Below are 25,911 nucleotides of genomic sequence, written 5' to 3' on the forward strand. Positions count from 1 at the left end.
GCAAAAACTGTGCAACACTGACCTCTGTTGTTTGTTACTGGTTACTGCCTGCAACAAAAAGATGGGTAAAGCACTGCATTAGGTGCCAAAATTTAAGTGATTTTTTTCAGGCATGACAGAAGAAGTAATTTTCTCGTAAACTATCTACTTTTTGAATGTTTTTTTTCTTCTATTTTAAAAAAAAACGTTTTATCTAACTAACTCATATCATTTTTTCATCTTATTTTATTTTTGTTTGTTATTGATGCATCCACAAATGTAAGATTTTTTCCAAATGATATGAGCAAAAACAAGATAAAGCTGGGGGGGTGGGGGGGGGGTAATCACTTCATTATTTCACTTTAATAAAGAACCTCGAAGTCCCCAGACTTTGCTCGTATGTGCTTCCACTTATGAAAAAAACCCAAAACAAAACACGTAATTTTCAAAATAACATACAAGCACAAATACAACGTCAAACTTTGCAAATGCTTCAACCCAAAAAAAATTCAATCATATTGTATTATTGTTTTTTTTTTCCCTCGCCGTTGTTCTTTTCTTTTTTCATTTAGTCAATAAAGTTTTGACAGGGAAATAAAAAAAAAGGAGGCTGAGTGAGAGGAGATGTCGCTAGCTCTAGCAGTTGCTCTACAGAGGTAACTGTAGTTAACAGCTAGTTGTATTTATATAGAACAAGCAAACACATCTTATCAAACGTTTTCCTGTCAATACAACCATAAGGTGAGAAACTACTCGCATGCTAACCCAACGTTATGGAGCTGAGTTAGCTTGTTGTGAACCGTTCAACTTCCGAGCTGGCTATCTGTTGTTAGCCAACATTAGCCGGCCAGTGTAAGCTAGCTTGTCATTGTTATAAAAACAAGTTGATTTAATAGAGAAAGAACAGTCGACAACAAACTGACTTGCAACATGGGCATGTATACAAACTACTGTACACTTTACCGAAAGCTTCTCTTGTTACCGTCGGTTCTTTTGCTACAATGCTGTTGATTGTAAGTAAACTTAAACTGTCAGGAAAATGAACTAGTCACAGTGGATTCCGGGTGGGCAGCTGCCTCAGTGTATGAGGCACTTTTTAAGTAACGCAAGCCAGCCTGAACTGCTGGCTACAATCTAATTTAACCATAACTGGTGTGGCAGATATCCACCACAGTCAAAGATTTTAGTTATGATTTTGAAAAAAATTGTGATTTTTATAGCTAGGTGAGTTAGGTGATGCACGGTTACTGATGTCCATGCAAACTGCATTTATAATTGTAGCCAAAGAAAGTGGGCATGGAAAGAGACAAACAGTTGCTGTGTTAGCTACCTTGCAGTTATATCTTAAAATAGCATCTCAATTGCAGAACATTGTGACGTTGTCAGTTCTCTGTCGACACATGTGATTACCAATGTTCTATGTCGACCAAGTCGGGTATGAAGAAAGATATACACCAGTAGTTTCCTTTCTGTATCTTAAAGTTCTTTAGATACACTTCAGAAGCGTTATTCAAGTGCTTAAACAAAGATAATTAGAAAGCATTATATTACTCAACTATCACTACCTGAATCCCAATTCTATACTAGATACTAACTGTATATAGTATTACTATGTACTAATTTTTATTGTACAAATTTTTAAGTTAATTTACAGTAAATCAACATACTTTCCTATGTATCATACTAACAGGAAATTATACATGAATCATCAATTATACATGATTCATCTGTTTTTAGTCAAACTGCAACTTTTGAGTTACACTGCCAATTTAATTTGACAAAAACAAAGCAAAATGTTTTGCTTTGGAAGATCTAGGGGTGCATCACCACTACTTTCAGCTTCTTTAAATGCTTTGCAGCTGTGAAGAGCTTTGTGCGTGATATTGTTGGAAAATTGTGTATATTCAGTGCACTCAAGCAAGTGTTCTTAGCATGCATACCACCTGTTTTTATTATATTGTAACACTTTGTAGTGTGAACATACAACAGACTCAAAACCTGCTTAGAATTAGTATGTTGTATGGAATTAAGACAGTAATCTCTTTTCTAAATGTAAAAAAGGACAGGTTTTCACCTCCTTGATAATAGAGCTGGTAAGCTTCCTAATAAGGTACTTGTATGAGACGGCCTTTTGGGTGCACCATGTGACTGCAGTTCACTTCCACATAGGGTGGAGTGGGGGCACTGTTTCACAGCAGGCTCTAGGGAAAGAACAACAGCGTCTCAGACAATCTAGGTTTGCTTAGTCATTCACTTTGTTTGATCATTATTATGAGGAGGTTGTCAGTCTTGAAATCACTTTCACCACACGATTAAAATGGTCATGGTCATTAAAACTAAAAGGTCACAAAGCCTTTGCAGTTGCTGCTGCAAAATTATGGAATCAATTTTGATTAGATGTTAGATGTGCTCCCTCCATCTCTGATTCATAAGCTAGGCTAAAGACACATTTTCATTCACTGGCCTTTTTAGTTCACTAACCCTTTATTCTGTTCTCATGTCCATAATGCTGTACTTGCTCCTTGTTCCTTCTTGTTTTTGTTGGTATCTTTATTAAGTTTCTGTATTTAGTATATTTAGTATGTTTTCCTTGTGTTTTTACTTATTTTCTATATCTGTTATGTATTTTATTGCCCTTTGTGCAGCACTAGGGTCAGCTTAAGCTGTGTTTGGGACAGTCATAGATATTAACTGTATGTTTGTATTTTTATATAGTGTTGATATATATACACACCCCAATATTTTTACTTTGCTTAAGAATATGAGGAAGGGAATAAAAAAATCTGTTTTGTGCACATATACCACATGAATGCACATAAAACACATTCATGTACACTGTTCTTGGGTATTGTACTTCATATAGCTTTCTAGTGTTGACTTCCTGATTTTTTTTTACTTATTAATTATTCTCCTCTGCTTTCTGTATTTTGCTGTATTTGTATCTATATTTAGCTTTCCAGTTTGATTTATGGTATAGTTTTACATATTTTCTCCCTTTACTCTCTTTGCTCTATCCCTTTTGCATTTTTATCAAGCCTGTTTCTTGTGCTGCTGTATTTCTTTTGATGGTTGGACAAAGCCTCAAGAAGCTTTGGAGCTTTTTCCTGATTGTGCCAACATAAGACTTTAAGCTTAGGGGCATGGATCTCAGCTAGCACAGTGACATATGGTGGTTTGCCGTAATTATAGCAGCCATTCTTGATTAAGCCAAAGCTCTGGTGCAACCTTATATTTATCCAATAAAAGTTGAAGAAGGCTCCCTTTTAGAATATATTTACCTTTAATATTCTTGTTCAGAAAAACTGAAGTAAATTCACATATTATTGTGCAGTACATTACAGTAAAAAAAATTATACACATATCAGATTTTTTTTGTTGTCATGAGGTATGAATTAATTTCCTCTTTGTGTGGCAATATGACTGGAGAATGATAATATACATATTGAAACGGTGCACTTCGTGGGGGTTAACAGGCTTTTTTTAATTTCCCTCCTGGAGATTACTGAACTCTTGTTTTGTCTTGTTTTATCCTATCGTTCATACACTTACATTATTGCTCTTTCCATGTATTTGACAGGACAGTGGCTTTTCCCACAGTCAACCCAAGGAGCTTTCCACACTGTGAGCTCTGAAGATGGAGGAGGACCATGTTCACTGTATGTCCTGTGTTAACCAGAGATGCATGGTCAGACCTGAACCAGGGGTTTCTTGTGATCTTATAAACTGTCCTCTAGTGTGTGGGGCTGTATTTCACTCCTGCAAAGCTGATGAGCACCAACTTTTGTGCCCACTAGTGAGGGTCCCCTGTTTAAACAGTGGCTATGGCTGCCCTGTAACTCTGGTGCGCAACCAAATGTATGGACACCTTGAGGTGTGTCCAGCTGGAGTGGTGTGCTGCACTATGGAATGGAACAGATGGCCAGTTAGCTGCCTGGACTATACTTCCTATGAGAGCCTGAGCCGTGGAGTGGAGGAGGTGGAGCAGCTCGATATGGCACTTGCCCTTCAGGACCAGCGTACACTACTCGAGTCCCTCAAGGTGATTGCCATGGCACCTACTGCAGAGGGAGAACCACTTGTCCCTGTTAGTAAGGAGAACAGGGCAAAAGACTCTGCTTTGCTAAACTCTGCCCCTGAGGCCTCTTTTATTGAGTCACCTTCACAGTCATCATCCTCACATCAGCCACAACTGCCCCCACCAGGCTCGGCAAAGGAGAAGATTGTCAGTGGAATTAATGGCTTGAACGAGGAACACTTCAGTAAACTCTATGAAGCTACAGTTGAGACTGCAAGAAGTTTAGCTGCTGCTTTAGACTTTGTTAGCAGTGCCAGTTCTGTTGATAGCAGCACAGAGTGCGGGAGCAGAGGAGCTGCTATGCAGAAGAGTAGATTGGGCAGCAATGGAGACTTTCAGAATGGACTGGAAGACAAAACACCTGTAGCTGCGGATGGGTTGAATCAAAGAGGGACAGAGGACAAAAGTGTTTGTTCTAGCTGTTTGGGTGGAAACTGGGCTCCTAGAGGAACAGATCTAAAGATGTTAAACTCAACAAATGGACCACAGTCAGGAGCAATGGAGTCTGTATGTATGGATACAGCCGGTCCTGTTGAGGTGCAAGATGACCTGAATGCTGGTGTTTCTCAAGAGCCAGTGACACCTCAAATGACATCTCCAGTGCATGTCAGCCAAGGTGTGGCACAGAGGGCTGGTCATGTGGTCCTGGAAGACAGGGGGCTAGTTCTTTTAGAAAACCATGGGTCTGAGCGGAAGTTCCACAATTACCAGTTTTTTAGGGGACAGGGCCAAGGGTCATTGTCAAATGGACGGATAGGTTTTTTCCCAGACAGGTCACTGTATAGATTGCGACCCAAAATGGAGGACAAAGCAGTGGATACCTCAGATCTGGAGCAGGATGACGACCCCATGGGTCTAGGAGAGATTGATCTGATCACAGCAGCCCTACTCTTCTGTTTAGAGGAATCCAGAGAGTGTAGAAGGATCTCTGATACAGTCTATGTTGATGGCTACCGTGTTGACTTTGGCACACAGACTTTCACTTTCCCTGCAGCAATCTTGGTAACAAACACTAGAGTGGGTGACATGGCCTCTGCATCTGCCTGTGATCACGCTGCCCCCCAGCTTACCTATCCCAGCCCTTTCCGCACTCTCCGCCTCGGCCTTGTCCTGGAAGCTCTGGAGGTTGAGGCGGTCCCACATAACCGCTACCTCCCTCCTAACCCCCGTTACCAGCATATGTTCCCCTTTGTCTGTGGTCAGTCACTCCGTCGGGACCAGTTTTCTTCCCATTTCACAAATGTCCACGGGGACATTCATGCTGGTCTCAATGGTTGGATGGAGCACCGCTGCCCCCTGGCATATTATGGCTGCACCTTTTCCCAGCGGAGGTTTTACCCATCCACCCAGGGGGCCAAGGTAGTTCATGACAGGCACCTCAGGTCCTTTGGGGTTCAGCCTTGCCCAAAGGCAGAACTTCCAAGTGACTTCCAGTCTGATCAATTTAGTGGACTGCCCATTGAGATACTGTGGCACATAGCTGGGTTCCTGGACAGTTTTAGCCTGTGCCAGCTGTCATTGGTTTCGAGGACTATGAGGGAAGTGTGTGCTAGTCTCCTCCAGACCAGGGGCATAGTGGAGCTGCAGTGGGAGCGAAGAAGAGGCCCTAGTGCTCATGGCACTGTGTCATGGCAGGTCAAAAACAGAGTGAGTAGAAAGATGGTTACTAAAATACATGTGCTTTTGTAAGAGGCGAAATTCCAAACAGCTGATGCTATACAATATTATGCACTCAATTAAAAATAATTGTGACCATATTTTCATGGAGTCACCATACAAATTAAAATGTTTTGAATTTGTACAGCATTTATAAGAAATAGTTTGACATTTTGGGAAATGTGCTTATCCACTTTCTTGCCAAGAGTTCCATGAGAAGATTAATACCACTCTGTTGACTCTTTGGTAAAGACATAGCTGGAGTAGCTGGAGCAGCCAGTTAGCTTAGCCTGGCACAAAGAAAGGAAAATGGGGACAATCAACTAGCCTGGCTCTGTTCATAGGTAATAAAACCCACCTGCTAGCACCTCTAAAGCTAATTACCAGTTAAAAAGTTGCATCTAATTTTAATCCATACAAATACTGAAGTGTAGAAAGAACAATTTGACTACTTCTTGGCTGAGAGCAGTAACTGTCTCCGATCTCTGTTTGGCAACAGTGGGGGAAAAAAAGAAAGCAAATAAGTGTGTTTCCCAAAATGCTGAACTTTTCTTTTAAATGTTAACAGTGAGCTAGAGGGAAATATGAGGAATTGTGGATGGTGTAACAAAACCAGGGAATGTAACTTGACATGAGGATTGTGTGGAAATTGTATTTAACAAATCAACAGGAGCATTACTAGAATTTTTGAATGCGATAACCTCTTCATTCCAACATCCTTTTTATATTTACTATCACAGGTGTGGAGATTCAGCACTGCCTTCAGCCCAGTCTTGTCGTGGGGTTTCAGTGATCTCCCAAGTATGTCAGACCATCTTAAGAAGTGCCACTTCAACGTAGTGGAGCACAAGACAGAACCTATACCCCTTCCTGCCATGTGTACTGCACGAGACGGACACTCACTGCGTCGGGTCCTGCGTCACATTAACACCTGACCAAACAAGGCTGACCTCTCATAGCTGCACAAGAGTCACTGTCGTATTATGTGGATGTTGCAATTAAAGATTTTCTGTTTTGAAAAACAATTAACTCTTCTTATATTACACTATAGATTATGAAGAAGCCTTAATGAAATAACACCTTACTTGTCACAATGAAGGTCTGTTGTTGTGGGTGAAAAAAACACTAACCATTTAGCTTTGCATGAATTTTTTTGAAAATGCACCCTTATTCTGGTAATATAAAGTATATTTTCTTGAAGACAGATATGCACAATAGATTTGTACTATTCTATATGATATACCGGGAAAGTGGAAAGAGATTTGAATGTTTTCACTGTCTTGCCTTTCAGTAGTAGCCATGGGAAAAAGCAGATTACTGGTTATATTGTATTATTTCTGTGTGACAGAAGTTGTGCCAGCACTTTACACAAGATTTGCTAATCCCTCCAATGGTGATCTGTGACCCTAAACGAGCTAGTCTTTCTCATCCCAATTTAGGGTGTCAACTTAATGCAAGTCTGTTGTCTGGGTTTGTAGGTTGTCAGAACGTGAGTCTAAACAGATGGATATTAATGTGAGGATAGCCCAATAATGCATGTGATTTGCTACCATTTAATAAACTCTTTACAGCCTTTTATATGTTTGTTTGTCATAAAGTTATTCAATGTAACACTTTATTGTTGTTACTATCCACAGGTGTTTTGATAATAAGGAAAATACCTGATCTTTACCTGCAAATGTTAGCAGCTTGCATTGAACAGAGCCATGTTGCAACTGGTCTTCACAATAATATTTCCCCACTTTGTGTAGCCATTCACTATACTTAAAATTATAGTTAAAATACTTTCAAAACTTCAACGAGCTCGACAATGCCTAGCTCCACATGCATTTACTTCAAACAGCAAAAGTCATAACTACTGTACATTTGATAAGAAGGATTAACTGTCTGTTTTACATACAAGAAAGTTCTGAAAATTGTATCTTAACTGTAATGCAGCTTTGGAGAGCTGCAAAAACACGTCATCAACGCTAAATGCACTAGCATGTTTTCTCATAAAATATATTATGGCAAAAATGCAACAATTGGCACATTTTTGGCAAAAGAGCATTAGAAAACAGTCATGACAAATAAAACTTTTGCTGCTTAGGAGCCCAAAATGCATTCGCTGAGGAATGGAGAAAACAAATTAAGGTGGGATGTGGCTAAAAATTATGGAGTTACATCCTCCAGGAGTGGTTATAATTTAAATATCTAAATTCTAATATTCAAAATGTTTTTGCATAACTGGATATGGGATACTGTGAACTGAGATCATAGTTCAGTGACTGTCAATAACTGTCAATAACTGCTGGAATTGCAAGGCTGTCTCTTAATGGTAACTTAAGTTCTTACATAAGTTCAACCCTTAACTATCCTAAAAACTAAAACTAACTAAAAAAAAGTATTATGATAAAAATCTGCATTGGATATCTTCCATTCTTTTTACTCTTTATCTTTATTGTACGTTATACTTTCTTAATAAATTGTATATTTATTGATATGTAGAGTATGTAGCAATACCAAGAGTTTACAGCCACGCTTGCAACTCTGTATCTAGGTACAGAGTTGATTTGAGCTAAATGCTATAGCTATCGAGTTTTTCTTTGTTCACCATTTTAGTTTAGTGTGTTAACACGTCAACATTTTCTCATAAGCCCTAAACACAAAGAATAGCTGGGGCTGATGGGAATGTCTGGTTTTAATGGTGTAGTCCTGGTCATTACCTAAAGTACTGGACCGACTAAATTACACATTTTTTAGGAATTTCATAGTATGCTTTGTCTAATGTGAGTTAAATAGGTGGGTGATACATCCCTGACTTCCATTTAAATATAAATACTTTTTTGGTGTCTCCATGGATTAGGGAGGAATATGGCCAGGGACTTTTGTTAGCTATCCCTCTCCCTCACATTCTTCCTTCTCTCTCTGCTATCACAATCTCAAAACAACTGATCTTAGGCTATTCTAAATGCTGCTTAGTAACCAGAGTTTCTCTGTACTGTAAGCTACCAAGTAGATTACAATATACAGTATGTGTATCCCCCAACACTGGAAGGTATGATTTGCATGTGCAAATGTATTATGATTTGCAAATGTACTTTTGTGTTGTTTTCAGTGAAGAGGAAAGACTTAAATTAACATTAAGGTTACTTAACGTAATCCTGGTTCTTTGATAACAGAGTAAGGTGCTTTACTATGGTAGTCTAGTTGAACAGTGATTGGGGCCCTTTCCTGTTCAAAGTAACAAGGTCCCAATCCATTTTATATCGGTTACTTTCGGTGTCTGTCCAGGGTAGGAAGTGTTGGTGAAACCGGTCAATACATGTTATTTGGGATATTTTTTAAAACCTTAAATAAGCTCAAGAACGTCCATTTATCATTATTATAGTTAAATAGTTTTTTTTATTTCTGTCATGCCAAAAATCTGGCTCATCCCACCTGGGATTACAAGACACTACTGTTTTACAAAACATCAGATAATACGTATTTTTAGGTGAGGCATTGTGCCTGTTGCAACATATTTTGTATATTTTAAGAATTTATCATCCTACATTTACAATGTAAACTTATGACAACAAAATTCCATCATTACTTGAAAATTTTGACACTAAAATGTAAATCTGAGCCCTTTTGATGGACTGATGAACTCCGAGGAGAAAACCTCCCTCTGAGGTCTCAGTAGTCTTGTAATCAGGGAATGTCCAACACCTGTGACTGCTGTTAAATAAGCTCAAGTGGTGTTTCTGTCAAACATCTTTAGTGGCTGAACTTTACAGGTGTGTTTTCTCTCCATGGGGCTTCATCTGCTTACCAAGAACAGCCACTTCAGGATGTTTGCGCATGTTTGATGCCATCATATTTGACAGTTTTAAAGTGGAACAAAGCTATTTATTGGAAATAATCAGTGCTGCTTTTGCTTTTTTTATGTCTCAGTTGTTGCAGCTAGCCAGGCATCATGGCAGAGTACACTCTGGATGTGACTACAGGGAGTATGACGCATGCAGGCACATTTGATAACATGTATGTTACCCTGATTGGTACTGAGGGGGAATCTGAGCGCATTAATCTGACCAACTTTGGCTTGGATGATAAAACTGGAAAAGTAAGTTGTGAAATTACAATAAATTCATATTTGTTTTAATAGATCCTGTAACCTTAATTGTATTCTCTTTAGATTAAATATTAGCAATATCTTCACCCTACCTTGAAAAGAACAAGTTCATTCATTTGCAGTTTTTTCACTTGATGGGAATTTTGTCCAAAACGTCAGAGCGGGAACAGTTTCGGAGGGTGCCTAATATATGACATTTAATATGTGAAGTTAGTCTACATGCAGTGTGAATATTTTAAGCCGTTTGGTGTATGTTAATATTGCGTCATCCTCTCCAACCACAGGTGGGAACGTATTCTGTGACTTCACTTTTGTCTTTAGGATGTCTTCTCTTCCTCAAGTTGGAGAGAGATCCTTTCCATGAATCCCCAGAAGAGGATTGGTTTTGCTCTAAGATAGTGGTGAGGACACCTGAGGAGGATGAAATTATTTTCCCCTGCTACACATGGCTGTCCAGGGGTGAAACTGTGTGGTTGAGAGGAGGGAGAGGTTAGTGTATTAATGTATTTTCTCTGTCAGGCAAAATTTAAGTACTTGTTGAGTCACAGGAATTATGTAAAGGCAAAAAATTATGTATTACCCCATTTGATTATGTCTGTATAAAATATTTTTTAAACGAATCAGTGTAGAAGTGTGTTTTTTTTTTTTTTTTTTTAAATCTATCTCTGGGCTGTAATCCACACAGCAACTAAAGCTTTTGAGGATTTCCATCCTCAACTAGCCGACCAACGGAGAAAAGAATTACTCAAACAAAAATTAATATTCAAGTAAGTGCTCAATCAATATCAAGTTAGTTACACAAGTTGTACCTCATTGAATGTTGACTGGAAAGCTTATTCATAATTTTTTTTTTTTTTTTTTGTTAACCTCCTGTCTTCATTTGCAGGTGGGAGAAGTATGAAGAAGGAATGCTGTACATCTTAAACATTCAGGATCCAAACGCTATTCCTGCAGAAATCAGATTCTCATTCTCAAAAGCTTTTCAATTTAAATACTTAAAAGAACAGATGTAAGTGCTACAATCTGCCATTAATTTAAAAAAGCTAATCCTGGACTATCAAACTTGTGGTTGTTAACAAAAGTGAAGCACTTTTTTTTCTTTTTTTTTTTTTTCTTTATCTAGGGAAGCTGAGCTCAAACTGAAAGGTCTGATAAACTCAACTGAGCACTGGAAAAGCTTTGAGGCCATGAAGGGGGTGTCCTGGTTCAAAAAGTCACCATTGTCAGGTAGGATCTTAGTACAGCATATTTTGTTTTATTTCTAAAATATTTTTGTAAAAATAACTAAATAATAATTTAATACATCCCAGAGTATGTGTCGGAGCACTGGAAGGACGATGACTTTTTTGGATACCAGTTTCTTAATGGAGTCAACCCCTTTGTGATCCAACGTTGCTCAAAGCTTCCTGCCAATTTCGCCATCACAGAGGAAATGGTGAAGCCTTTTCTAGCCAATGGAAGCTCTTTGACTGCAGAGATGGAGGTATGAGAAGTGCATTTCCTACAATTCATGTTTTTTAAATACTGTTTCCTCTCATTTCTCACCCTTTTTTTTTTTTTTTTTTTTTTTTTTTTTTTAATAGTGACTCACATTAGTAATTCTATATTTTACAGAAGGGTAATATATTCATAACTGATTACAAAATCATGGAAGGTCTTCCTACAAGAGTTATTGATGGTAAAACAGCAACTGTGACTGCTGCTCTCTGCCTGCTGTACCTGAATCCAGAGAAGAAACTACTGCCCATCGCAATTCAGGTTTCCCTCATCTGCTGAATTATTTCAGACTTGTTACATTTTTGTTTTGATCACATTCTGCAAACTTGAATATGCGTCTTCCCTCAGCTCGGGCAGCAGCCATCAGAAGAAAACCTGATTTTCCTGCCTAGCGACTTGGAGTCTGACTGGCTGCTGGCCAAGATATTTGTGAGGAATGCAGATGTCATCCATAATGAATTGATCAGTCATTATCTGAGGACTCATCTACTGGCAGAAGTTTTTACAATAGCGACACTTCGCAACCTCCCAATGATTCACCCTCTGCACAAGGTAGGCTGTGTTTCTTCCTAAATTGAAGTGCAGCTTTGAAGGCAAAGATTATAATTATTTACATGTTCTTAACTTGGCTCTATGTTCTCATTTGGTACATGTTGGTCACTAGTGTCCCCTTGCTTTCTCCCCTTCACAGCTGCTGATCCCCCATTATCAACATACCCTCCATACAAACATTCTTGGCCGTGCTCTGCTTTTTGGCTCTGGCAGACGTTTAGAAAAAGTATGACTTATGAACTCTTTCTGTAGCAGTCTACTGTAGATAAATAACAACAAGCTATACCTCTTATTTATTTTCTAGATTTCAATTGAATCACATGGACAAATAGAACTACTGAGAAGGGGGCTCTCCCAAACAACCTATGCCTCCCTCTGCCCGCATGAAAACCTTGCAGCTAGGGGACTGGAGTCCATCCCCAACTTTTATTACCGAGATGATGCACTGAGGCTGTGGAACATCATCAACAGGTGAACTTCCTGCTTGCTGACAGTCAACCCTGTTTTCATGGAGTGAGGATTAAATATCTGGCAAATTCCAATAAATTAATTGGAGAGCAAATGCTAAAACTAGATGAGCATTAACATTCTGGGATATATCCCAACATATTTTAAAGATTTCTTGCAACTTTGACATGTATTCAACATTTTAATACTGATACTCTTATTGTTGTCCTCAGCTTTGTCAAGGCAATCGTGCCATATTATTATCCATCTGACAGCGAAGTGTCAGCCGATTTCGAGCTCCAGGAATGGGTCAATGAGATCTTCTACTATGGATTTCTGAGAAATGTTGACTCAGGTATCTCACTTGAGGCTACTGGTCAATTATTCTCCACTCCAAACATCTTGCATAAATATTTGCTACATAAGATGTTGAGGCCTTGCAGAAGTCCCTTTCTCTAGGAGATAAACAGATCAGGTCCTACCTTTTTATCTGTATATCATCCTTTTTATTTGTTGCTTTTATTTTAAAATGTAATCATTAACTAATATCACTTGATTTTTCACTTGAATCATGATTGCTTAAAATTACTGCTAACCAAGTAAAAGATTATGTTTTTAATTTTCCAGGCAGCTATTTGTCATGAAACTTAACTTGCACAGATTTGCACCTTGTTTGAAGTAGGTAATCCATGATTTCTAAATCACATTGCCTGGGTTGCAATTGTAACCACATATTCACACCCATGGGTAGAGAAGGAATGCATTACAAAATCTAAATAGTATGACATTCTGGGGAAAGAACAGCAGTAAGTAAAATGAGGATGTAGTAAAATTAGGATAAAGGAAGCAAAAAAAAAAAAAAAAAATACAATAATGGCCCTACAAAAGATGTGATGCTTTGTTAGGAATTAGCTCTATACTGTATTAGATTTATTTAACAAGAGCATTCATGACAGGAATCCCTTCAAGCTTTCAAACTGTGGAGGAACTAATCAAGTTTGTCACTATGGTGATCTTCACGTCATCATGTCAGCATGCTGCAGTGAACATTGGACAGGTAAACATTTTATGAATCATTTTTGAAAAATTATCATTCATTTTTATTTATTTAAAAAAGGTCAAATTTTAATTTGTAAGCTGTATCTCTTAAGTTTGATTTTCTAGGTTGGATTCCCAATGGTCCGATGTCACTGAACCATGCTCCACCAACAACAAAGGGACAGTCGAGCATGGAGACCATCTTGGCAACTCTGCCAAATAAGTCATCAGCAGGACTTTCAATGGCAATCTTGTGGCAGCTCAGTAGCAAGTATGAGGATTTTGTAAGTAAGACTTGCAGATTTTCCATTCAAAACTGACACAAGTTGGACTAGCAATTGTCTCTTCATAGACTACCAAATACGCCAACATGACATTTCGCTCCTGTCTTTGTCAGGTACCTCTGGGTACTTATCCTGAGCAACGCTTTGATGAGCCTGCGGCCTTACAGATGATCAAGGATTTTCAAGCAAAGCTGTCCTCCCTCAGTGTGGCTATTACCAAGAGGAACGCAGACCTTGAGCTTCCTTACATTAACATGAACCCTACAAAAATAGAAAACAGTATAACTATTTGACCAGGATTACATTTTCAACAATGGTAACGTTAAAGTAAAGAGTTATCAAGTATTGTGTATCCGCTGAGACAGTGACTCATGTACTGTAACTGACGCTAACTTATCCTGAAAGTAAAGATTCATACATTTATAGGGGTGATGTATTTTTTTTTTTCATTGGGTATGTGTGTTGTTGTTGTATGTGTTCCAAAAAAACATTTCTGGTCTATAGTAAACAGCTTTGCAGAAAGCAACAGTTCAATTAGACTTGAGACAGGCCATATTAAGTAAATGCTTCATCCTGCTTCAGATGTGGCCGAAAGTGTTGGCATGCCCTCATTGAAACAAAGCTCCGGTCTTCCTTAAAGTGTTGAAATTAAAAGCTCTTTTGCCATACCCTGCATCCCTTTTTGGTTTTCCACAGAATAAACCAGAGAGGCTATGAAAGGAGCTGATCTTGCTCATTCTACACAGATTTTCTTAAATGGCCTGGACCCTTACACGTGGTGATTAAATAAGTAGATTGTGGTGATATTTCAAGGAAACTATTATCTTACAGGTGTCTTCAATCTGTGGAATTCAAGGCTCTCTTCAGAAAAGTGTTTCAGGGCATTGAGGAACCTTGGCTACTTTAATATGTTGAGTGATTTGTGAACTATTGCTCACCCTAGTTGCCTTTCCATTGTTCCAAAGACCTACAAAGAGGTCCAGGATAGTCCAACTTCTTCAAACAGCAGAAACTGTAGTGCCTGTGGCAAATTTATGTCTTATGCAGTAAAGCTCCACTGACAGGAGTATGCATCTGTTATGGTCATATGTCTCATGGCAAACCTCTCTTACAACAAACACTTGCTCACTGGTTATGTGATGATATGTCTGATGATCTTTCTGGGGAGGTTATAATTTACAAATCTGAATTCTAATTTGCAAAATGTTTTGCGTAAGTAGATCTGGCCTACTATGAACTCCAGTGAGAGTTCATCAGAGAAAAACTGACTAGCCATCAATAAAGTGTGAATTACAAGGCTGTATCTTTATGTAAAAAGAAAAAAAAGGTCACCTAAATAAGTTCAACCATGAGTATAATCTTTGTTTATTGCCTGCATGTGATAGCTTAAATCCTGTTGTCTCTGTACTGTACATTATGCATTACATTAAACTACTATGAAGTATAAATAAAACTTTATGTAATTAAACTTTACATGACAGATCTTTTCAGATAAACATTTTTATGAATTTCACATCATGATTTGTTGAATGTGGATTAAATACATAGGTAAGCTCTACTCTTTGTATATAAGCAAATGTAACATTTCCACGCACCATGTGGATATGATACTGACCATAAATCTCAAAACCAACATATAAACCTGCCTGGTGGATTATAGTACTTACTATCTTTAAACTAAAATGTAAGATTTGCATTTGCATTTGCAGGGACCTTTATTGCCAATCTTTCGCCCTCAATTTCTATGATTTGCATTTGCAAATGCATTATAATTTGCAAATGCATTAGTGTTCATGAAGAAATAACCTCAACTGATAGTTTGAATTTTTACAAATCATAACTGAATTGTTAAATCAAAAGTAGGAGGAGCATGAGATGTAGAGATATAAAAAAGGAGCAAAACTGAGAACAGCAACAGCAAAATTAAGCGACAAGGTAGGTGATGCAGTATTATTAACATTTGCCATAGAATATAGATATTTAATTCATTCATTTTTAAATTATTTTATTTTATTTTTTTATTCCAATCAATACAGAATTGTGTATTGACCATTGACCAAAGAGTGACCATGGCTGGGTACAAGCTCGAAGTGACAACAGGTGACATGACAAATGCAGGAACATTTGACCACATATATGTCACCCTAATTGGAACCGGAGGGAGGAGTGAGCGAACTGAGATGGACAACTTTGGTGTAGATTTTAAAACTGGGATGGTAAGTTGAATCAAATTGTTGGTCATTGCTCATATATGAGTCTGAAATTAGCCCTACGACAGTATATTTGGTCTTTTTCTGTGTATGCATGAGTATTGGGGTGGCATTTGTCTATATATACACATAAGAATAATCTGAAATATTTCTATTTCTATTTTTATTGTGTTTTTATTATTGTGTTTTTTTATCCTTGTGAAACACTTTATAATCTCTGATTTTTAGTAGTAGTAGCAGAATTTTATATTTTGAGAGTGCTAAATTGATAAACATTATTATTATTATTATTACACATAATTGTACTGCATTTATTGTCCTCCAATGTAATTAAGACTAAATGCTCCACACATAAAGGACCTAAGACATTAAGATCTGTTTTTACTGGAGCTGCAAACAAATTTAGGTGAGAGAGGTACATTTAGTATAAGTCAGTGAAATATTGCCATCAATATGTATATTTTGTTGTAGATCCTGACACAATTTGAATTAAATTAATAAACTGACAGGACAGTACAGCCTCTGCTTTAATTTTTCTGTTCTCTACTAAACACCTTCGCATATGTGATCATGTCAGTCAATATTTTCCTTCATTTGCTGTTTGATGCTCCCATGCAGAGACATATTTGAGATGATACAAAAAAATGTGTGTATGTGATGTTGCACTTGCTATGTCATTCCTATTCTTTGACCTTTATTTATGTATGTCATACTTTCTTACATTGTCCAGGGTATAATGTACCTTATCCCTCTCTCACAGACATCAATTTACACTGTGAAAACCTGTTCGTCCCTGGGGAAACTTCTGCTGGTCAAGGTGGAGAAAGATCCCTTTTTCTTCCTCCCAGAGACTCAGTGGTACTGCTCCAAAATAGTGGTGACGACTCCAGAGGGAGATGTCATTCTCTTCCCCTGCTACAGATGGATCTCCAGGGGAGAACTGGTGGAGCTGAGAGGAGGGAGAGGTCTGCCCCTTTCCAAAGTTTTTGTTCAAATTTTTCTTGTTAATTATGTCAATTAAATGTTTTCTGATATTGATATATATGTTTTTTTTGTGTCTCAGCCATGAAGATTTTTGAGGATGACCACCCCCTGTTGATTGACCACCGGAAAAAAGAGTTAACAATTAAAAAGACCTTGTACCAGTAAGTTTTCATGTGCACAATATGCCCTTACAGCTGCAGTTTGTTGCAGGGGCTTATCATGACAAATCTTTTTGCTTTTCCTTTTCTAGATGGGAGATTACTGATGAAAGGCTACTACACATCAGTAATTTCAAAAATATATCTGAGCTCCCACCTGAAGGCTGCTTCTCTCTGTCCAAAACAATTGAAATACGTTACAAAAAAGGAATAACGTGAGTCAGTGATTTGATTTAAATCTATCTCTTATTTAAGGAAAAAAAAAACATTTTTAAGCATTAATATCAGTATTTTGTTTAACTGTCTGCCTTTTGCTGTTTTCTTTTTTACATTTTCTTATCTCAGTGGTGCTGAACTCATGTTTAAGGGTTTAGCTGGATCTACTGAACAATGGAAAAGCATTGAAGACATCAAAAAAATCTTCTGGTCCAAAACGACAAAGATGTCTGGTACAGTTTTAGTTATGCTGTTTAACTCATTTCAGCACTGGTATTCTTATGGTCCATTCAATATGTGAATGAACTTTAGCACATAACACTCAGAAGTATGTACAGCATGGCGTGTAATTTCTAATGATTCACATTGGATATTATTGGACATTACATTTGCTAATTGCTACTCTTCCAGAGTATGTTACAGAGCACTGGAAGGAAGACGACTTTTATGGATACCAGTTTCTGAACGGAATCAACCCCAATGTGATCAAGAAATGCTCAGAGCTTCCCCCAAACTTTCCAGTCACAGAAGAGATGGTGAAGCCGTTTCTGGACAAGGGTAGCTCTCTGCAGAAGGAAATGGAAGTAAGATAAAAGAGTGGCTTTAAAAGGGTGATCATATTTGGTTTGGGATGTTATTTTTACTTTGTACTTATTCTACAAATCTGTGCTACCGCTTGATGTCTGCTGCATACATACAGAAAGGCAATATATTCCTCTATGACCTCAAGAGGATGGACGGATTACCCACAAGGGTGTGTGATGGTGAACTTCTGCACGTGACCGCTGGTCTCTGTTTGTTCTACATGAACCCAGAGAACAAACTGATGCCAATTGCAATACAGGTATTTTACTAACAGTCAGTGACAGTGACAGTGACAGTGACAGTACTCATATGGCATATTGCAGATAGCATGATGGAAAACTACTTGTTCGTAATCCATACGTATGCTTTCCAGCAGCCATGGTAATTATCATGTCTGTTGTCCAACTAAAATATTTTTTAAATTCTCTATCAGAGTTTTCACTGAATCACAGTCCAGAAACATACATCTGAAAATTCAGCCTGATTTATGTAACAGACAAAACTTCAGATTTGTGTGTAAGCACCACAAAGTGCATTTTGTTTAAGTACTGTGAAGCACAAAAGCTACTCTGTGAGCATGATTCAGTATGTTTAAATACTTTTGCATCGAAATGACAAATTTTAGTTTCATGTGAGTTATGAGTCTTATGGTGTGGGATCACCACTTTGCATTTGCATGTAAAGTTCATCAGTGTGTTTTAAAATGCTTTCCTCACATTCCAGCTGAATCAACAACCCTCTGAGCAGAATCCCATCTTTCTGCCCAGTGACACAGAGACAGACTGGCTGCTAGCCAAGATGTTTATCAAAAATGCAGATTCCATGCTACATCAGTCAGTCTATCACCTCATGAACACTCACTATCTGGCAGAGGTCTTTACTGTTTCCACTCTCCGAAGCTTCCCTGTGGTTCATCCCCTCTACAAGGTATAGTTATACAGTTGGTGATTGTTTGCTGTTTTCAAATATAATATAAGAAATCAGAAAGACACAGTAGCCTACTGTGCAAAGGTTTTAGGCACTTTAGATGTTTAGATATCCACCATGCAAACCACCAGAGAGCCAAACATATAGCCAGAGTCATGAAGAACAATCTTCAGCGACAAGAAAAACAAGTCCTGCTGGACTGGCCCCCACAGAGCCCTGATGACATGTCATGTCATTTTGGGATTACATGAAGGGAGAGAAGTGACTAAAACAGCCCAAATACACAGAAAACTGTGGCAGGTTCTCCAAGATGGTTGGAAAAACCAACCTGCCAAGTTCCTTGAAAAAACTGTGTACAAGTGTAACGAGGAGAAATGGTGCTGCTTTAAAGGCGAAGGTGGTCACACCGAATATTGCTTTGAATTATGTTGTTTAACTTTGATAACATTTTTATACATTGTACTTTGAATGTAATATTCTAACTGTCTTTACAGCTGCTATTCCCTCACTTCCGTTACACTCTCCAAATAAATATCATGGCCCGCAATCATATTTTTGGACCTGATGGGATTTTAAGTACAGTAAGGATCTTTAATGTCTTTATTTCTAATAGCAGCACTCAAAACTACATTTACCTTCAGAAAGTCTTTATTTACTGTTTTTTCAGATCCTTAAATTAGTCTGATCCTTATTTTGTTTGTATAATTGATTATCAGAGTTCACTTGGATCTGAGGGGCTGACAGAGCTCATGAGAAGGGCTCTCTCTGAAACCACCTACAGCTCCCTCTGTCTGCCAGAGAACATCACTGCACGAGGACTGAAGTCAATCCCCAACTTCTACTACAGAGATGATGGACTGAAGCTGTGGAACATCATCAACAGGTAACTTTTAATTTAGGTAATAAAGATTACAGCTGCCAATACATGTTTTATGTGTAGGGGAGAGTGTTGTTGGTTCAAGACTTCTCATGTATTCTGTTGAGCACCGTGTTTAACATTCAATATAACATTCAAAATCAAATTATTTTGTGTTTAACCAGGTTTGTGAAGGCAACAGTGGGGTACTATTATCCCTCAGACAAAACGGTCCATAAAGACACTGAGCTGCAGGAATGGATCAGTGAGATATTCACCCATGGCTTCTTAGGAAACAAAGCTTCAGGTATTTAACCCACGTTCTCATGCAATTTGTAAACATAATACATACACAATATATATACTCTATATTATGTTTAAATCTTATAACAGCCATTGATATTTTGAAATTTTCCATTCTGCAGATAGTGAATGTCAAAGACTAACTGATAATAGTGGTGCTACCAACAGGTTGTCCTGCAGACTTTTATACTGTCGAGGAAGTGATCAAGTTCATCACCATGGTGATCTTCACTGTATCAGCTCAGCATGCTGCAGTAAACAGTGGACAGGTGAGACCATGAATAGTTGGAAAAATAGAGTACTTCTTGAAGTTCAAACAAACTTGATAACCAATAAAACACTTGCAATCTATAAAACAAGAAATCCATTATCCATTATTATTTTTCTTATAATAAATCCTTTCAAAAGGACATCATGATCAATTTGAAAGTGTTGTATTTCTAATTTAGTTTTACACTCTGTTTAACTTAATGATTAGTATTCATTTCTGTGCAGTGGGTTGAAAACTGAACCCACCCACTCCTTGGGCAGACCTCTCCATGCTGACCGCACAGCAGCTGATGTGAATTTCTCCTAGAGTGATCATTTTACAAGTAAATATAGCTGAAATCACAGGACAGCAGTTGTCTTGGGTGATTTTATCGTGGTTCAGGATTTTTTAGGGCTTTGAAATGACTGCTGGTTAATATATGGAGTGTTTTTCAGTCACTATTTCATACTTGTTCCAATGTCTGACAACAGAAATTCAGCTGCATTAAAATGCTGTACATTTGGGCACAGAGAGTAGAAGAGAAGCAAACAGAGGCAAGGCAAACAAAGGGCTGAAACCGGCTAACACTAGGCAGAATGCAAATAGCCTCCAGCCATACTTGGTTTTGACCCAGTCTTGTTTTAAAAAAGCATGACCACGATAATTTCCATAATCTCTCAAAAACCACGTTTATTATTGTCACCATGAAAACCACCTTACGTTAACAAAACAGGCTACTTATTTTAACCCAAACTTCTATGTGTCAGGAGGGCATGGACGAACAATGTATTTTGTTGTTTCATTTGGAGGACTTTTTCCACAAAAATGTTCAATTACTGTGTTAAAAATGAATAAAAGTACTATCTTTTCCACCTACTTGAAAAATGCAGAATCTATAAATATGCAAATATTTTCATTTCAAAAGTTTGACTGCTGGATATGATGTAAGGCTAATTCACTGAAAAAGGTCTTTCTCAAGGGATGTTGGCTCGATGCTTCAAGTTTCAGCATCACACGCGTAGGCTGCAGATTGGATCAGGTTATCCTACCAAGCTAGCTGTGATGTCAAAAAATCAAGCTCATAAATGTTAAACTCAGATTTAAGATGAGCACAGAAAAACTTCTCACCCTCAGAAGATGAACATGAAAACAACCTTTTGTGTCAAGCTCATCATTCTGCACAGTGTGGGTGATACATCCAGGCGAAACACGTTTTAGAGTGTAGGAAGGCTTTAACAATTACAAAAATAAAATGTGATACATATTTAAGCTTCTTTTGTGATCTAGTTTGACTACCACTCGTGGGTGCCCAATGGCTCACTCCTGCTGTGCAAACCTCCTCCAAACACTAAGGGGCAGTCAAGCATGAAGACAATTTTGGAGACCCTCCCAAATGTTGGACACACGGTCAGCATTGCAGCAATGTTGTGGGTGCTTTCAGAAATGTACACTGACGTGGTAAGTTTAGTCTTGATGCATGCATACATAAAGGAGGGTCATTATAACACATGCGTATTTCCAAAGTGCTTTAAGAAATTGTGCCACAAACAAAATACTGTATTGGTCTGATTTACTGTCTTGTTTTTGTCATTTTGGCAGGTTCCCTTGGGTACATACCCTGAAGAACAGTTCGATGAGCCTGTGCCAAAGCAGATGATTAACAAATTTCAAGCAGAGTTGTCCCACCTCAGAGGAGTAATTACAACAAGGAACTCACAGCTTGAAGTACCCTACACATATCTGAACCCTACTCAGATAGAGAACAGTATAACTATATAACTAACCCTGAAGAAGCCAACAATATCCATCCCTTTCTAATGCGTCTTGCATGCTGTGGCGTGTGTTAAACTTTGAATTTGGTGCATACAATATAATACAATAAGTGAGGGGGTAGAGACAGTTAGTGGGTTGTTTTATGTTGGTTGAGGAAGAATATATTTTGGTTCCTGTAATGTGGGCCAATGGATAAGTACCTGTATCTTTGTTTGAATTATGTATTACATAGACCTATGTTGAGAAACACATTAATTTAAATGAGCAGTTTGGGTAGCAAACGCTTAAGCTTGGACACATGATCTTTATCAATTGGACCATAGTCCAAAACAGCAAACATCTGCTGATAAGTGGTGATATAATGCGCTGAAATGTAACTGCTTACTACTCTTTATGATAAAAACACATCTTACATTAAACTAGGTCCCACTTCCCCGGGTTGCTAGAAGCTGTGACATTAACTGATATTTTAAAAATGTTAACTTACATGTAATCAATGTCTTTAACCTTTTAATGAATGAATGCATACAGAAAATAGAGTGTGCATTATGATGTATGATTTTTTATGTGCTTGTGCAAGGGTAAGCTTCACCAGTATGAACTCTTGTCTATGAAGGACTATTCATTTGCTTTGTTTGCAGTTCAAATTAAAATGGCATGTGAATCAACGATTCAGCATATGTTGCCTACTTATTGTATTTGTACTTATAGCTTCAGTGAGAGTAAAGAAGAATCTATTCAGTGAAAATAATACTTAATCATGTTCACATCATTAGTAAATCACAAGCAAGTCAGCTGTTTCTGTAAGCCAAAGCTAAAACATCAGTTTAGACTGATGATCGAGTTCAGTAACTCCACCACTGAGGGCCCACACAGGAGAAGAATCTGGATTTTTTGGCCTCGCAATGACTGTAGGACTAATCTTCGTTCATTTCCAAATTGTAGTCAATTAGAGGGCTCACATACCTGAATGAACCAATTTAGGTAAGTTGATGCAATGCTTGTTGTTATTCTACAGATGAGCATTACTGACTTGAACTTAAAGGAAAGTAAATATTGGATACCTGCAGGGTACAGTACTGCGAAAGAAAACAAATTGAGTTAAGTAAATATTTCTAGCACATCTCTGAAGAGGCCACAAAATGAGCTGCAGCAGGAGGAGGAGAAAGACATGTCCCTGTATCATTTATAATACAGTATATGGAGGGGGTGCTGCTGAAATGCACAGTATACGGTATACACTATTATCTGATCTTATTGCAATGGTCAACAAAAATGAAACCTGAGGGTGCTGCCACATTGTAAACAAATGTGTCTGCTGCATGTCAGCTCTGTGTTAGTACTGTGCTCAGAAGTACTGACCTTAAACAAGCTTTGACAACAATAGCTGCTGCACTTCTGAACTGTGAAGTGCTGCTAAAATACAATAAAATAAGCCGCCTCTTTGTGATGACATTTATAGCCTCTCAAAAAGCAGAATTTTATCAAACCATATATCTGACAAAAAGCAAAGCAACACAAGGATCCTTTCTCTTTTCCCAATCAAAAATCAAATCATGCAAACATATATCAAAAAACATACTACCAACACTAAATAAAACAACAGGTTTCTCACAATAAGATAAATTAGAATGCAGACTGACAGTAAATTGAATAGGACTTTTTTTCCATAAAAACTGTATTAAGCTAATTCAACAAATACGTTAAGAAAGAAAAGACAACATTTTTGACAGCATTTAGTTATTCTATAAACATCCACAAGCTGGTTAGCATTTATAGATTGTCTATCACTAGACATATTTCATTGCAGATCCAGATGCAGATTGAAAATAATAATAATAACAGGTTAGGTTGGTTAGGCAAGAAAAGTAAGTCAGAGCAGGTGAAGTCTTCAGAATGTTAATAGAGCAAGGACCCAGCATCTCTGGACCTGTTATTATCAAAATAACAGATTATGTCTAGCTTTGGCAGAGGTATGCACTCTTTGAGTTTCTAGTATTTTAATACTAGTTTAAATTAGTATTTTGTTATATTTTTGTACTAATTACTTTGGCATTAAATACACAGATGTAAACAGATGAACCAGTGCAGATGAAGTAACAAGAGATAAGTGCAGCCAATGACGTGTTTATAAAGTGACCTAAAGGTATTTTTCTCAGAATTCAGTTTGTTTTTTGGCTTGGGTATTAAAATTCAGTTTTAGTACAACTGTGGCCGCAACCCCCGTAGGCCCCGTAGCTTTAGGCACTCAAAACCAGAAAAACAAGTTTCCCCAACTCTTATGTTAATATACAGTGGGGAGGGTAGTCTCAAAAAGGTCCAAATAATGGTGGAGGGATTATTATAAAAAAAGGTGAGAGCAAGGTAAAGGTATTTTTCTCAGAATTCAGTTAGTTTTTTGGTTTGCGTATTAAAATTATGTTTAAATACAACCGTGGCCCCTACCCCTGTTGGCCCTGGTGCTAGGCACTAAAAACCAAAAACACAAGTTTCACCACCTCTTATGTTAACATACAGTTGGGGTAGTTGAGGGATTACTAGAAAAAAAGGCAGAGAGCAAGATAAAGGTTGTTTTTTGGCTTAGGTATTAAAATCATGTTTTAGTACAACTGTGGCCTTTACCCCCTTAGGCCCTGTAACTATAGGCTGTAAAAAACCAGAAACACCACCTCTTATGTTAACATGCAGTGGGGGTGGTTGTCTCCAAATTAGGGTGGGGGGATTACTATAAAAAGAGGCAGAGAGGAAGAATTCAGAGGACAGAGAGGGAAAACCTGGACCTGCAGCTTTAAGGCAAGAAGGTAGGTAAAACAGGACTCATTCTTCTTTCCTCAACTCATAATACAGCATATGGTGCTGCTGAATGGCATAGTATAAGAAAGTATTAACTCATCTTGCAATGGTCAACATAACTTAAATTTGAAGATGCTGGCAAATTGTAAACACACCTGTTGGTTTAAAAAAAAAAAAAGGTATTTTGTCATAATTTTCTATCAATAATTTTGGCATTAAATAAACAGATGTGAACTAGTGCAGATAAAGTAATGAGATAAGGATGGATAAGAAGGATATGAGTGTAATATCTAGGTGTACAAAGAATTTCAAGCCTTAACAGCCCAACTACAGCCCACAACGTACTTATTAAGTGACAAGAAAACTCTCTTAAATGCAGAGTTGTCACATGCTAAGTGAATGATTTATCATACAGAAATAATACAATACAATTTAGCTTTTTTTTTAACTGTGGCCTCTATCACTGTAGGCCCTGAAGCTATAGGCACTGAAAACCAGAAACACAAGTTTCACCACCTCCTATGTTAACATACAGTGGGGGAGGTAGTCTCATAAAGGTCCAAATTGTGGTTGAGGGATTACTAAAAAAAAAAGGCAGATAGCAAGAACAAAGAGCACAGAGAAGGAAAACCTGGACCTGCAGCTATAAGACAAAAAATAGAGAAGAGAAATAGAAAGAGAAAAACAGAAAAAATTGCAGTTCCTTGAATGGCTACCTGAAGCTGGCTTCTAAAGCGAGTCAATCCCCAGACTCTCATGTTAAAATGCCAAACTTTACATATGAAAACATGAAAACGTCTTTATAGCCTAGTAAAAAAAAAATGGTTTTGGTCTCTATAGCTAATTTCAGTGTCCATGGCAACTATATGGGGTTGAAATTTTATACAACTCACCTATCTAAATTTTATTAAGATTTATTAAGTTATGCACAATTGAGGGTGTGCCGCTTTGAGTGACGGGTGGGTGAGTGTATGCTTGCTGCAAACTGTCATGCACCGATTTCTTGGCTCCACACACGCCCCACCTCATGGGTGTGGTCACAGTCTATGGTTGTCATGCCGATGATCAAAACACTTTGTACATGTAATAATGAATGCAGGATAATACATGACAAAGTTAAGCATGAACAAGTTTTTTGCATGCCTGTGAATTAATATTTTTGCTTAGAAGAAAATGTTTTGTTAAATGAAATATTTGCCAATTAAAAGAATCGAGTTTTGTGAGAAGTAAATGAT

At 37.7% G+C, this 25,911-nt stretch overlaps 3 protein-coding genes across 3 annotated transcripts; all 3 read left to right on the forward strand.

The window, feature by feature from the left end:
- Positions 1 to 599: 599 nt before the first annotated feature.
- LOC111235330 (F-box only protein 30-like) lies at positions 600 to 7,273 on the forward strand. The gene is made up of 3 exons (XM_022763757.1): positions 600 to 720; positions 3,557 to 5,701; positions 6,451 to 7,273. The coding sequence occupies exons 2-3, from the start codon at positions 3,614 to 3,616 to the stop codon at positions 6,643 to 6,645; spliced, it is 2,283 nt and encodes a 760-aa protein (XP_022619478.1). The 5' UTR covers positions 600 to 720; positions 3,557 to 3,613; the 3' UTR covers positions 6,646 to 7,273.
- Positions 7,274 to 9,647: 2,374 nt separating this feature from the next.
- LOC111236730 (hydroperoxide isomerase ALOXE3-like) lies at positions 9,648 to 13,914 on the forward strand. The gene is made up of 13 exons (XM_022765583.1): positions 9,648 to 9,794; positions 10,088 to 10,292; positions 10,806 to 10,812; positions 10,927 to 11,030; positions 11,114 to 11,286; positions 11,418 to 11,561; positions 11,649 to 11,852; positions 11,992 to 12,078; positions 12,157 to 12,323; positions 12,533 to 12,654; positions 13,256 to 13,356; positions 13,451 to 13,621; positions 13,735 to 13,914. The coding sequence occupies exons 1-13, from the start codon at positions 9,648 to 9,650 to the stop codon at positions 13,912 to 13,914; spliced, it is 1,812 nt and encodes a 603-aa protein (XP_022621304.1).
- Positions 13,915 to 15,690: 1,776 nt separating this feature from the next.
- On the forward strand, positions 15,691 to 21,889 carry LOC111236740 (arachidonate 12-lipoxygenase, 12R-type-like). Its single transcript, XM_022765594.1, has 13 exons — positions 15,691 to 15,837; positions 16,592 to 16,796; positions 16,895 to 16,976; positions 17,319 to 17,422; positions 17,601 to 17,773; positions 17,890 to 18,033; positions 18,498 to 18,701; positions 19,196 to 19,282; positions 19,418 to 19,584; positions 19,743 to 19,864; positions 20,029 to 20,129; positions 21,398 to 21,577; positions 21,710 to 21,889. The coding sequence occupies exons 1-13, from the start codon at positions 15,691 to 15,693 to the stop codon at positions 21,887 to 21,889; spliced, it is 1,896 nt and encodes a 631-aa protein (XP_022621315.1).
- Positions 21,890 to 25,911: the final 4,022 nt, after the last annotated feature.

Source organism: Seriola dumerili, unplaced genomic scaffold (genome assembly GCF_002260705.1).
Source record: "Seriola dumerili isolate Sdu_G_001 unplaced genomic scaffold, Sdu_1.0 BDQW01000025.1, whole genome shotgun sequence".
NCBI classification, from domain to species: Eukaryota; Metazoa; Chordata; class Actinopteri; order Carangiformes; family Carangidae; genus Seriola; species Seriola dumerili.

Coding starts and splice junctions, on each gene's coding strand:
- LOC111235330 (XM_022763757.1), top strand. CDS start 3,614: ATGGAGGAGGACCATGTTCACTGTATGTCCTGTGTTAACCAGAGATGC. Junction 5,702..6,450: donor CATGGCAGGTCAAAAACAGA/GTGAGTAGAAAG, acceptor TTACTATCACAG/GTGTGGAGATTCAGCACTGC.
- LOC111236730 (XM_022765583.1), top strand. CDS start 9,648: ATGGCAGAGTACACTCTGGATGTGACTACAGGGAGTATGACGCATGCA. Junction 12,324..12,532: donor CTGTGGAACATCATCAACAG/GTGAACTTCCTG, acceptor TGTTGTCCTCAG/CTTTGTCAAGGCAATCGTGC. Junction 13,357..13,450: donor CTGCAGTGAACATTGGACAG/GTAAACATTTTA, acceptor GTATCTCTTAAG/TTTGATTTTCTAGGTTGGAT.
- LOC111236740 (XM_022765594.1), top strand. CDS start 15,691: ATGGCTGGGTACAAGCTCGAAGTGACAACAGGTGACATGACAAATGCA. Junction 15,838..16,591: donor TAGATTTTAAAACTGGGATG/GTAAGTTGAATC, acceptor CCTCTCTCACAG/ACATCAATTTACACTGTGAA. Junction 20,130..21,397: donor CTGCAGTAAACAGTGGACAG/GTGAGACCATGA, acceptor TTTGTGATCTAG/TTTGACTACCACTCGTGGGT.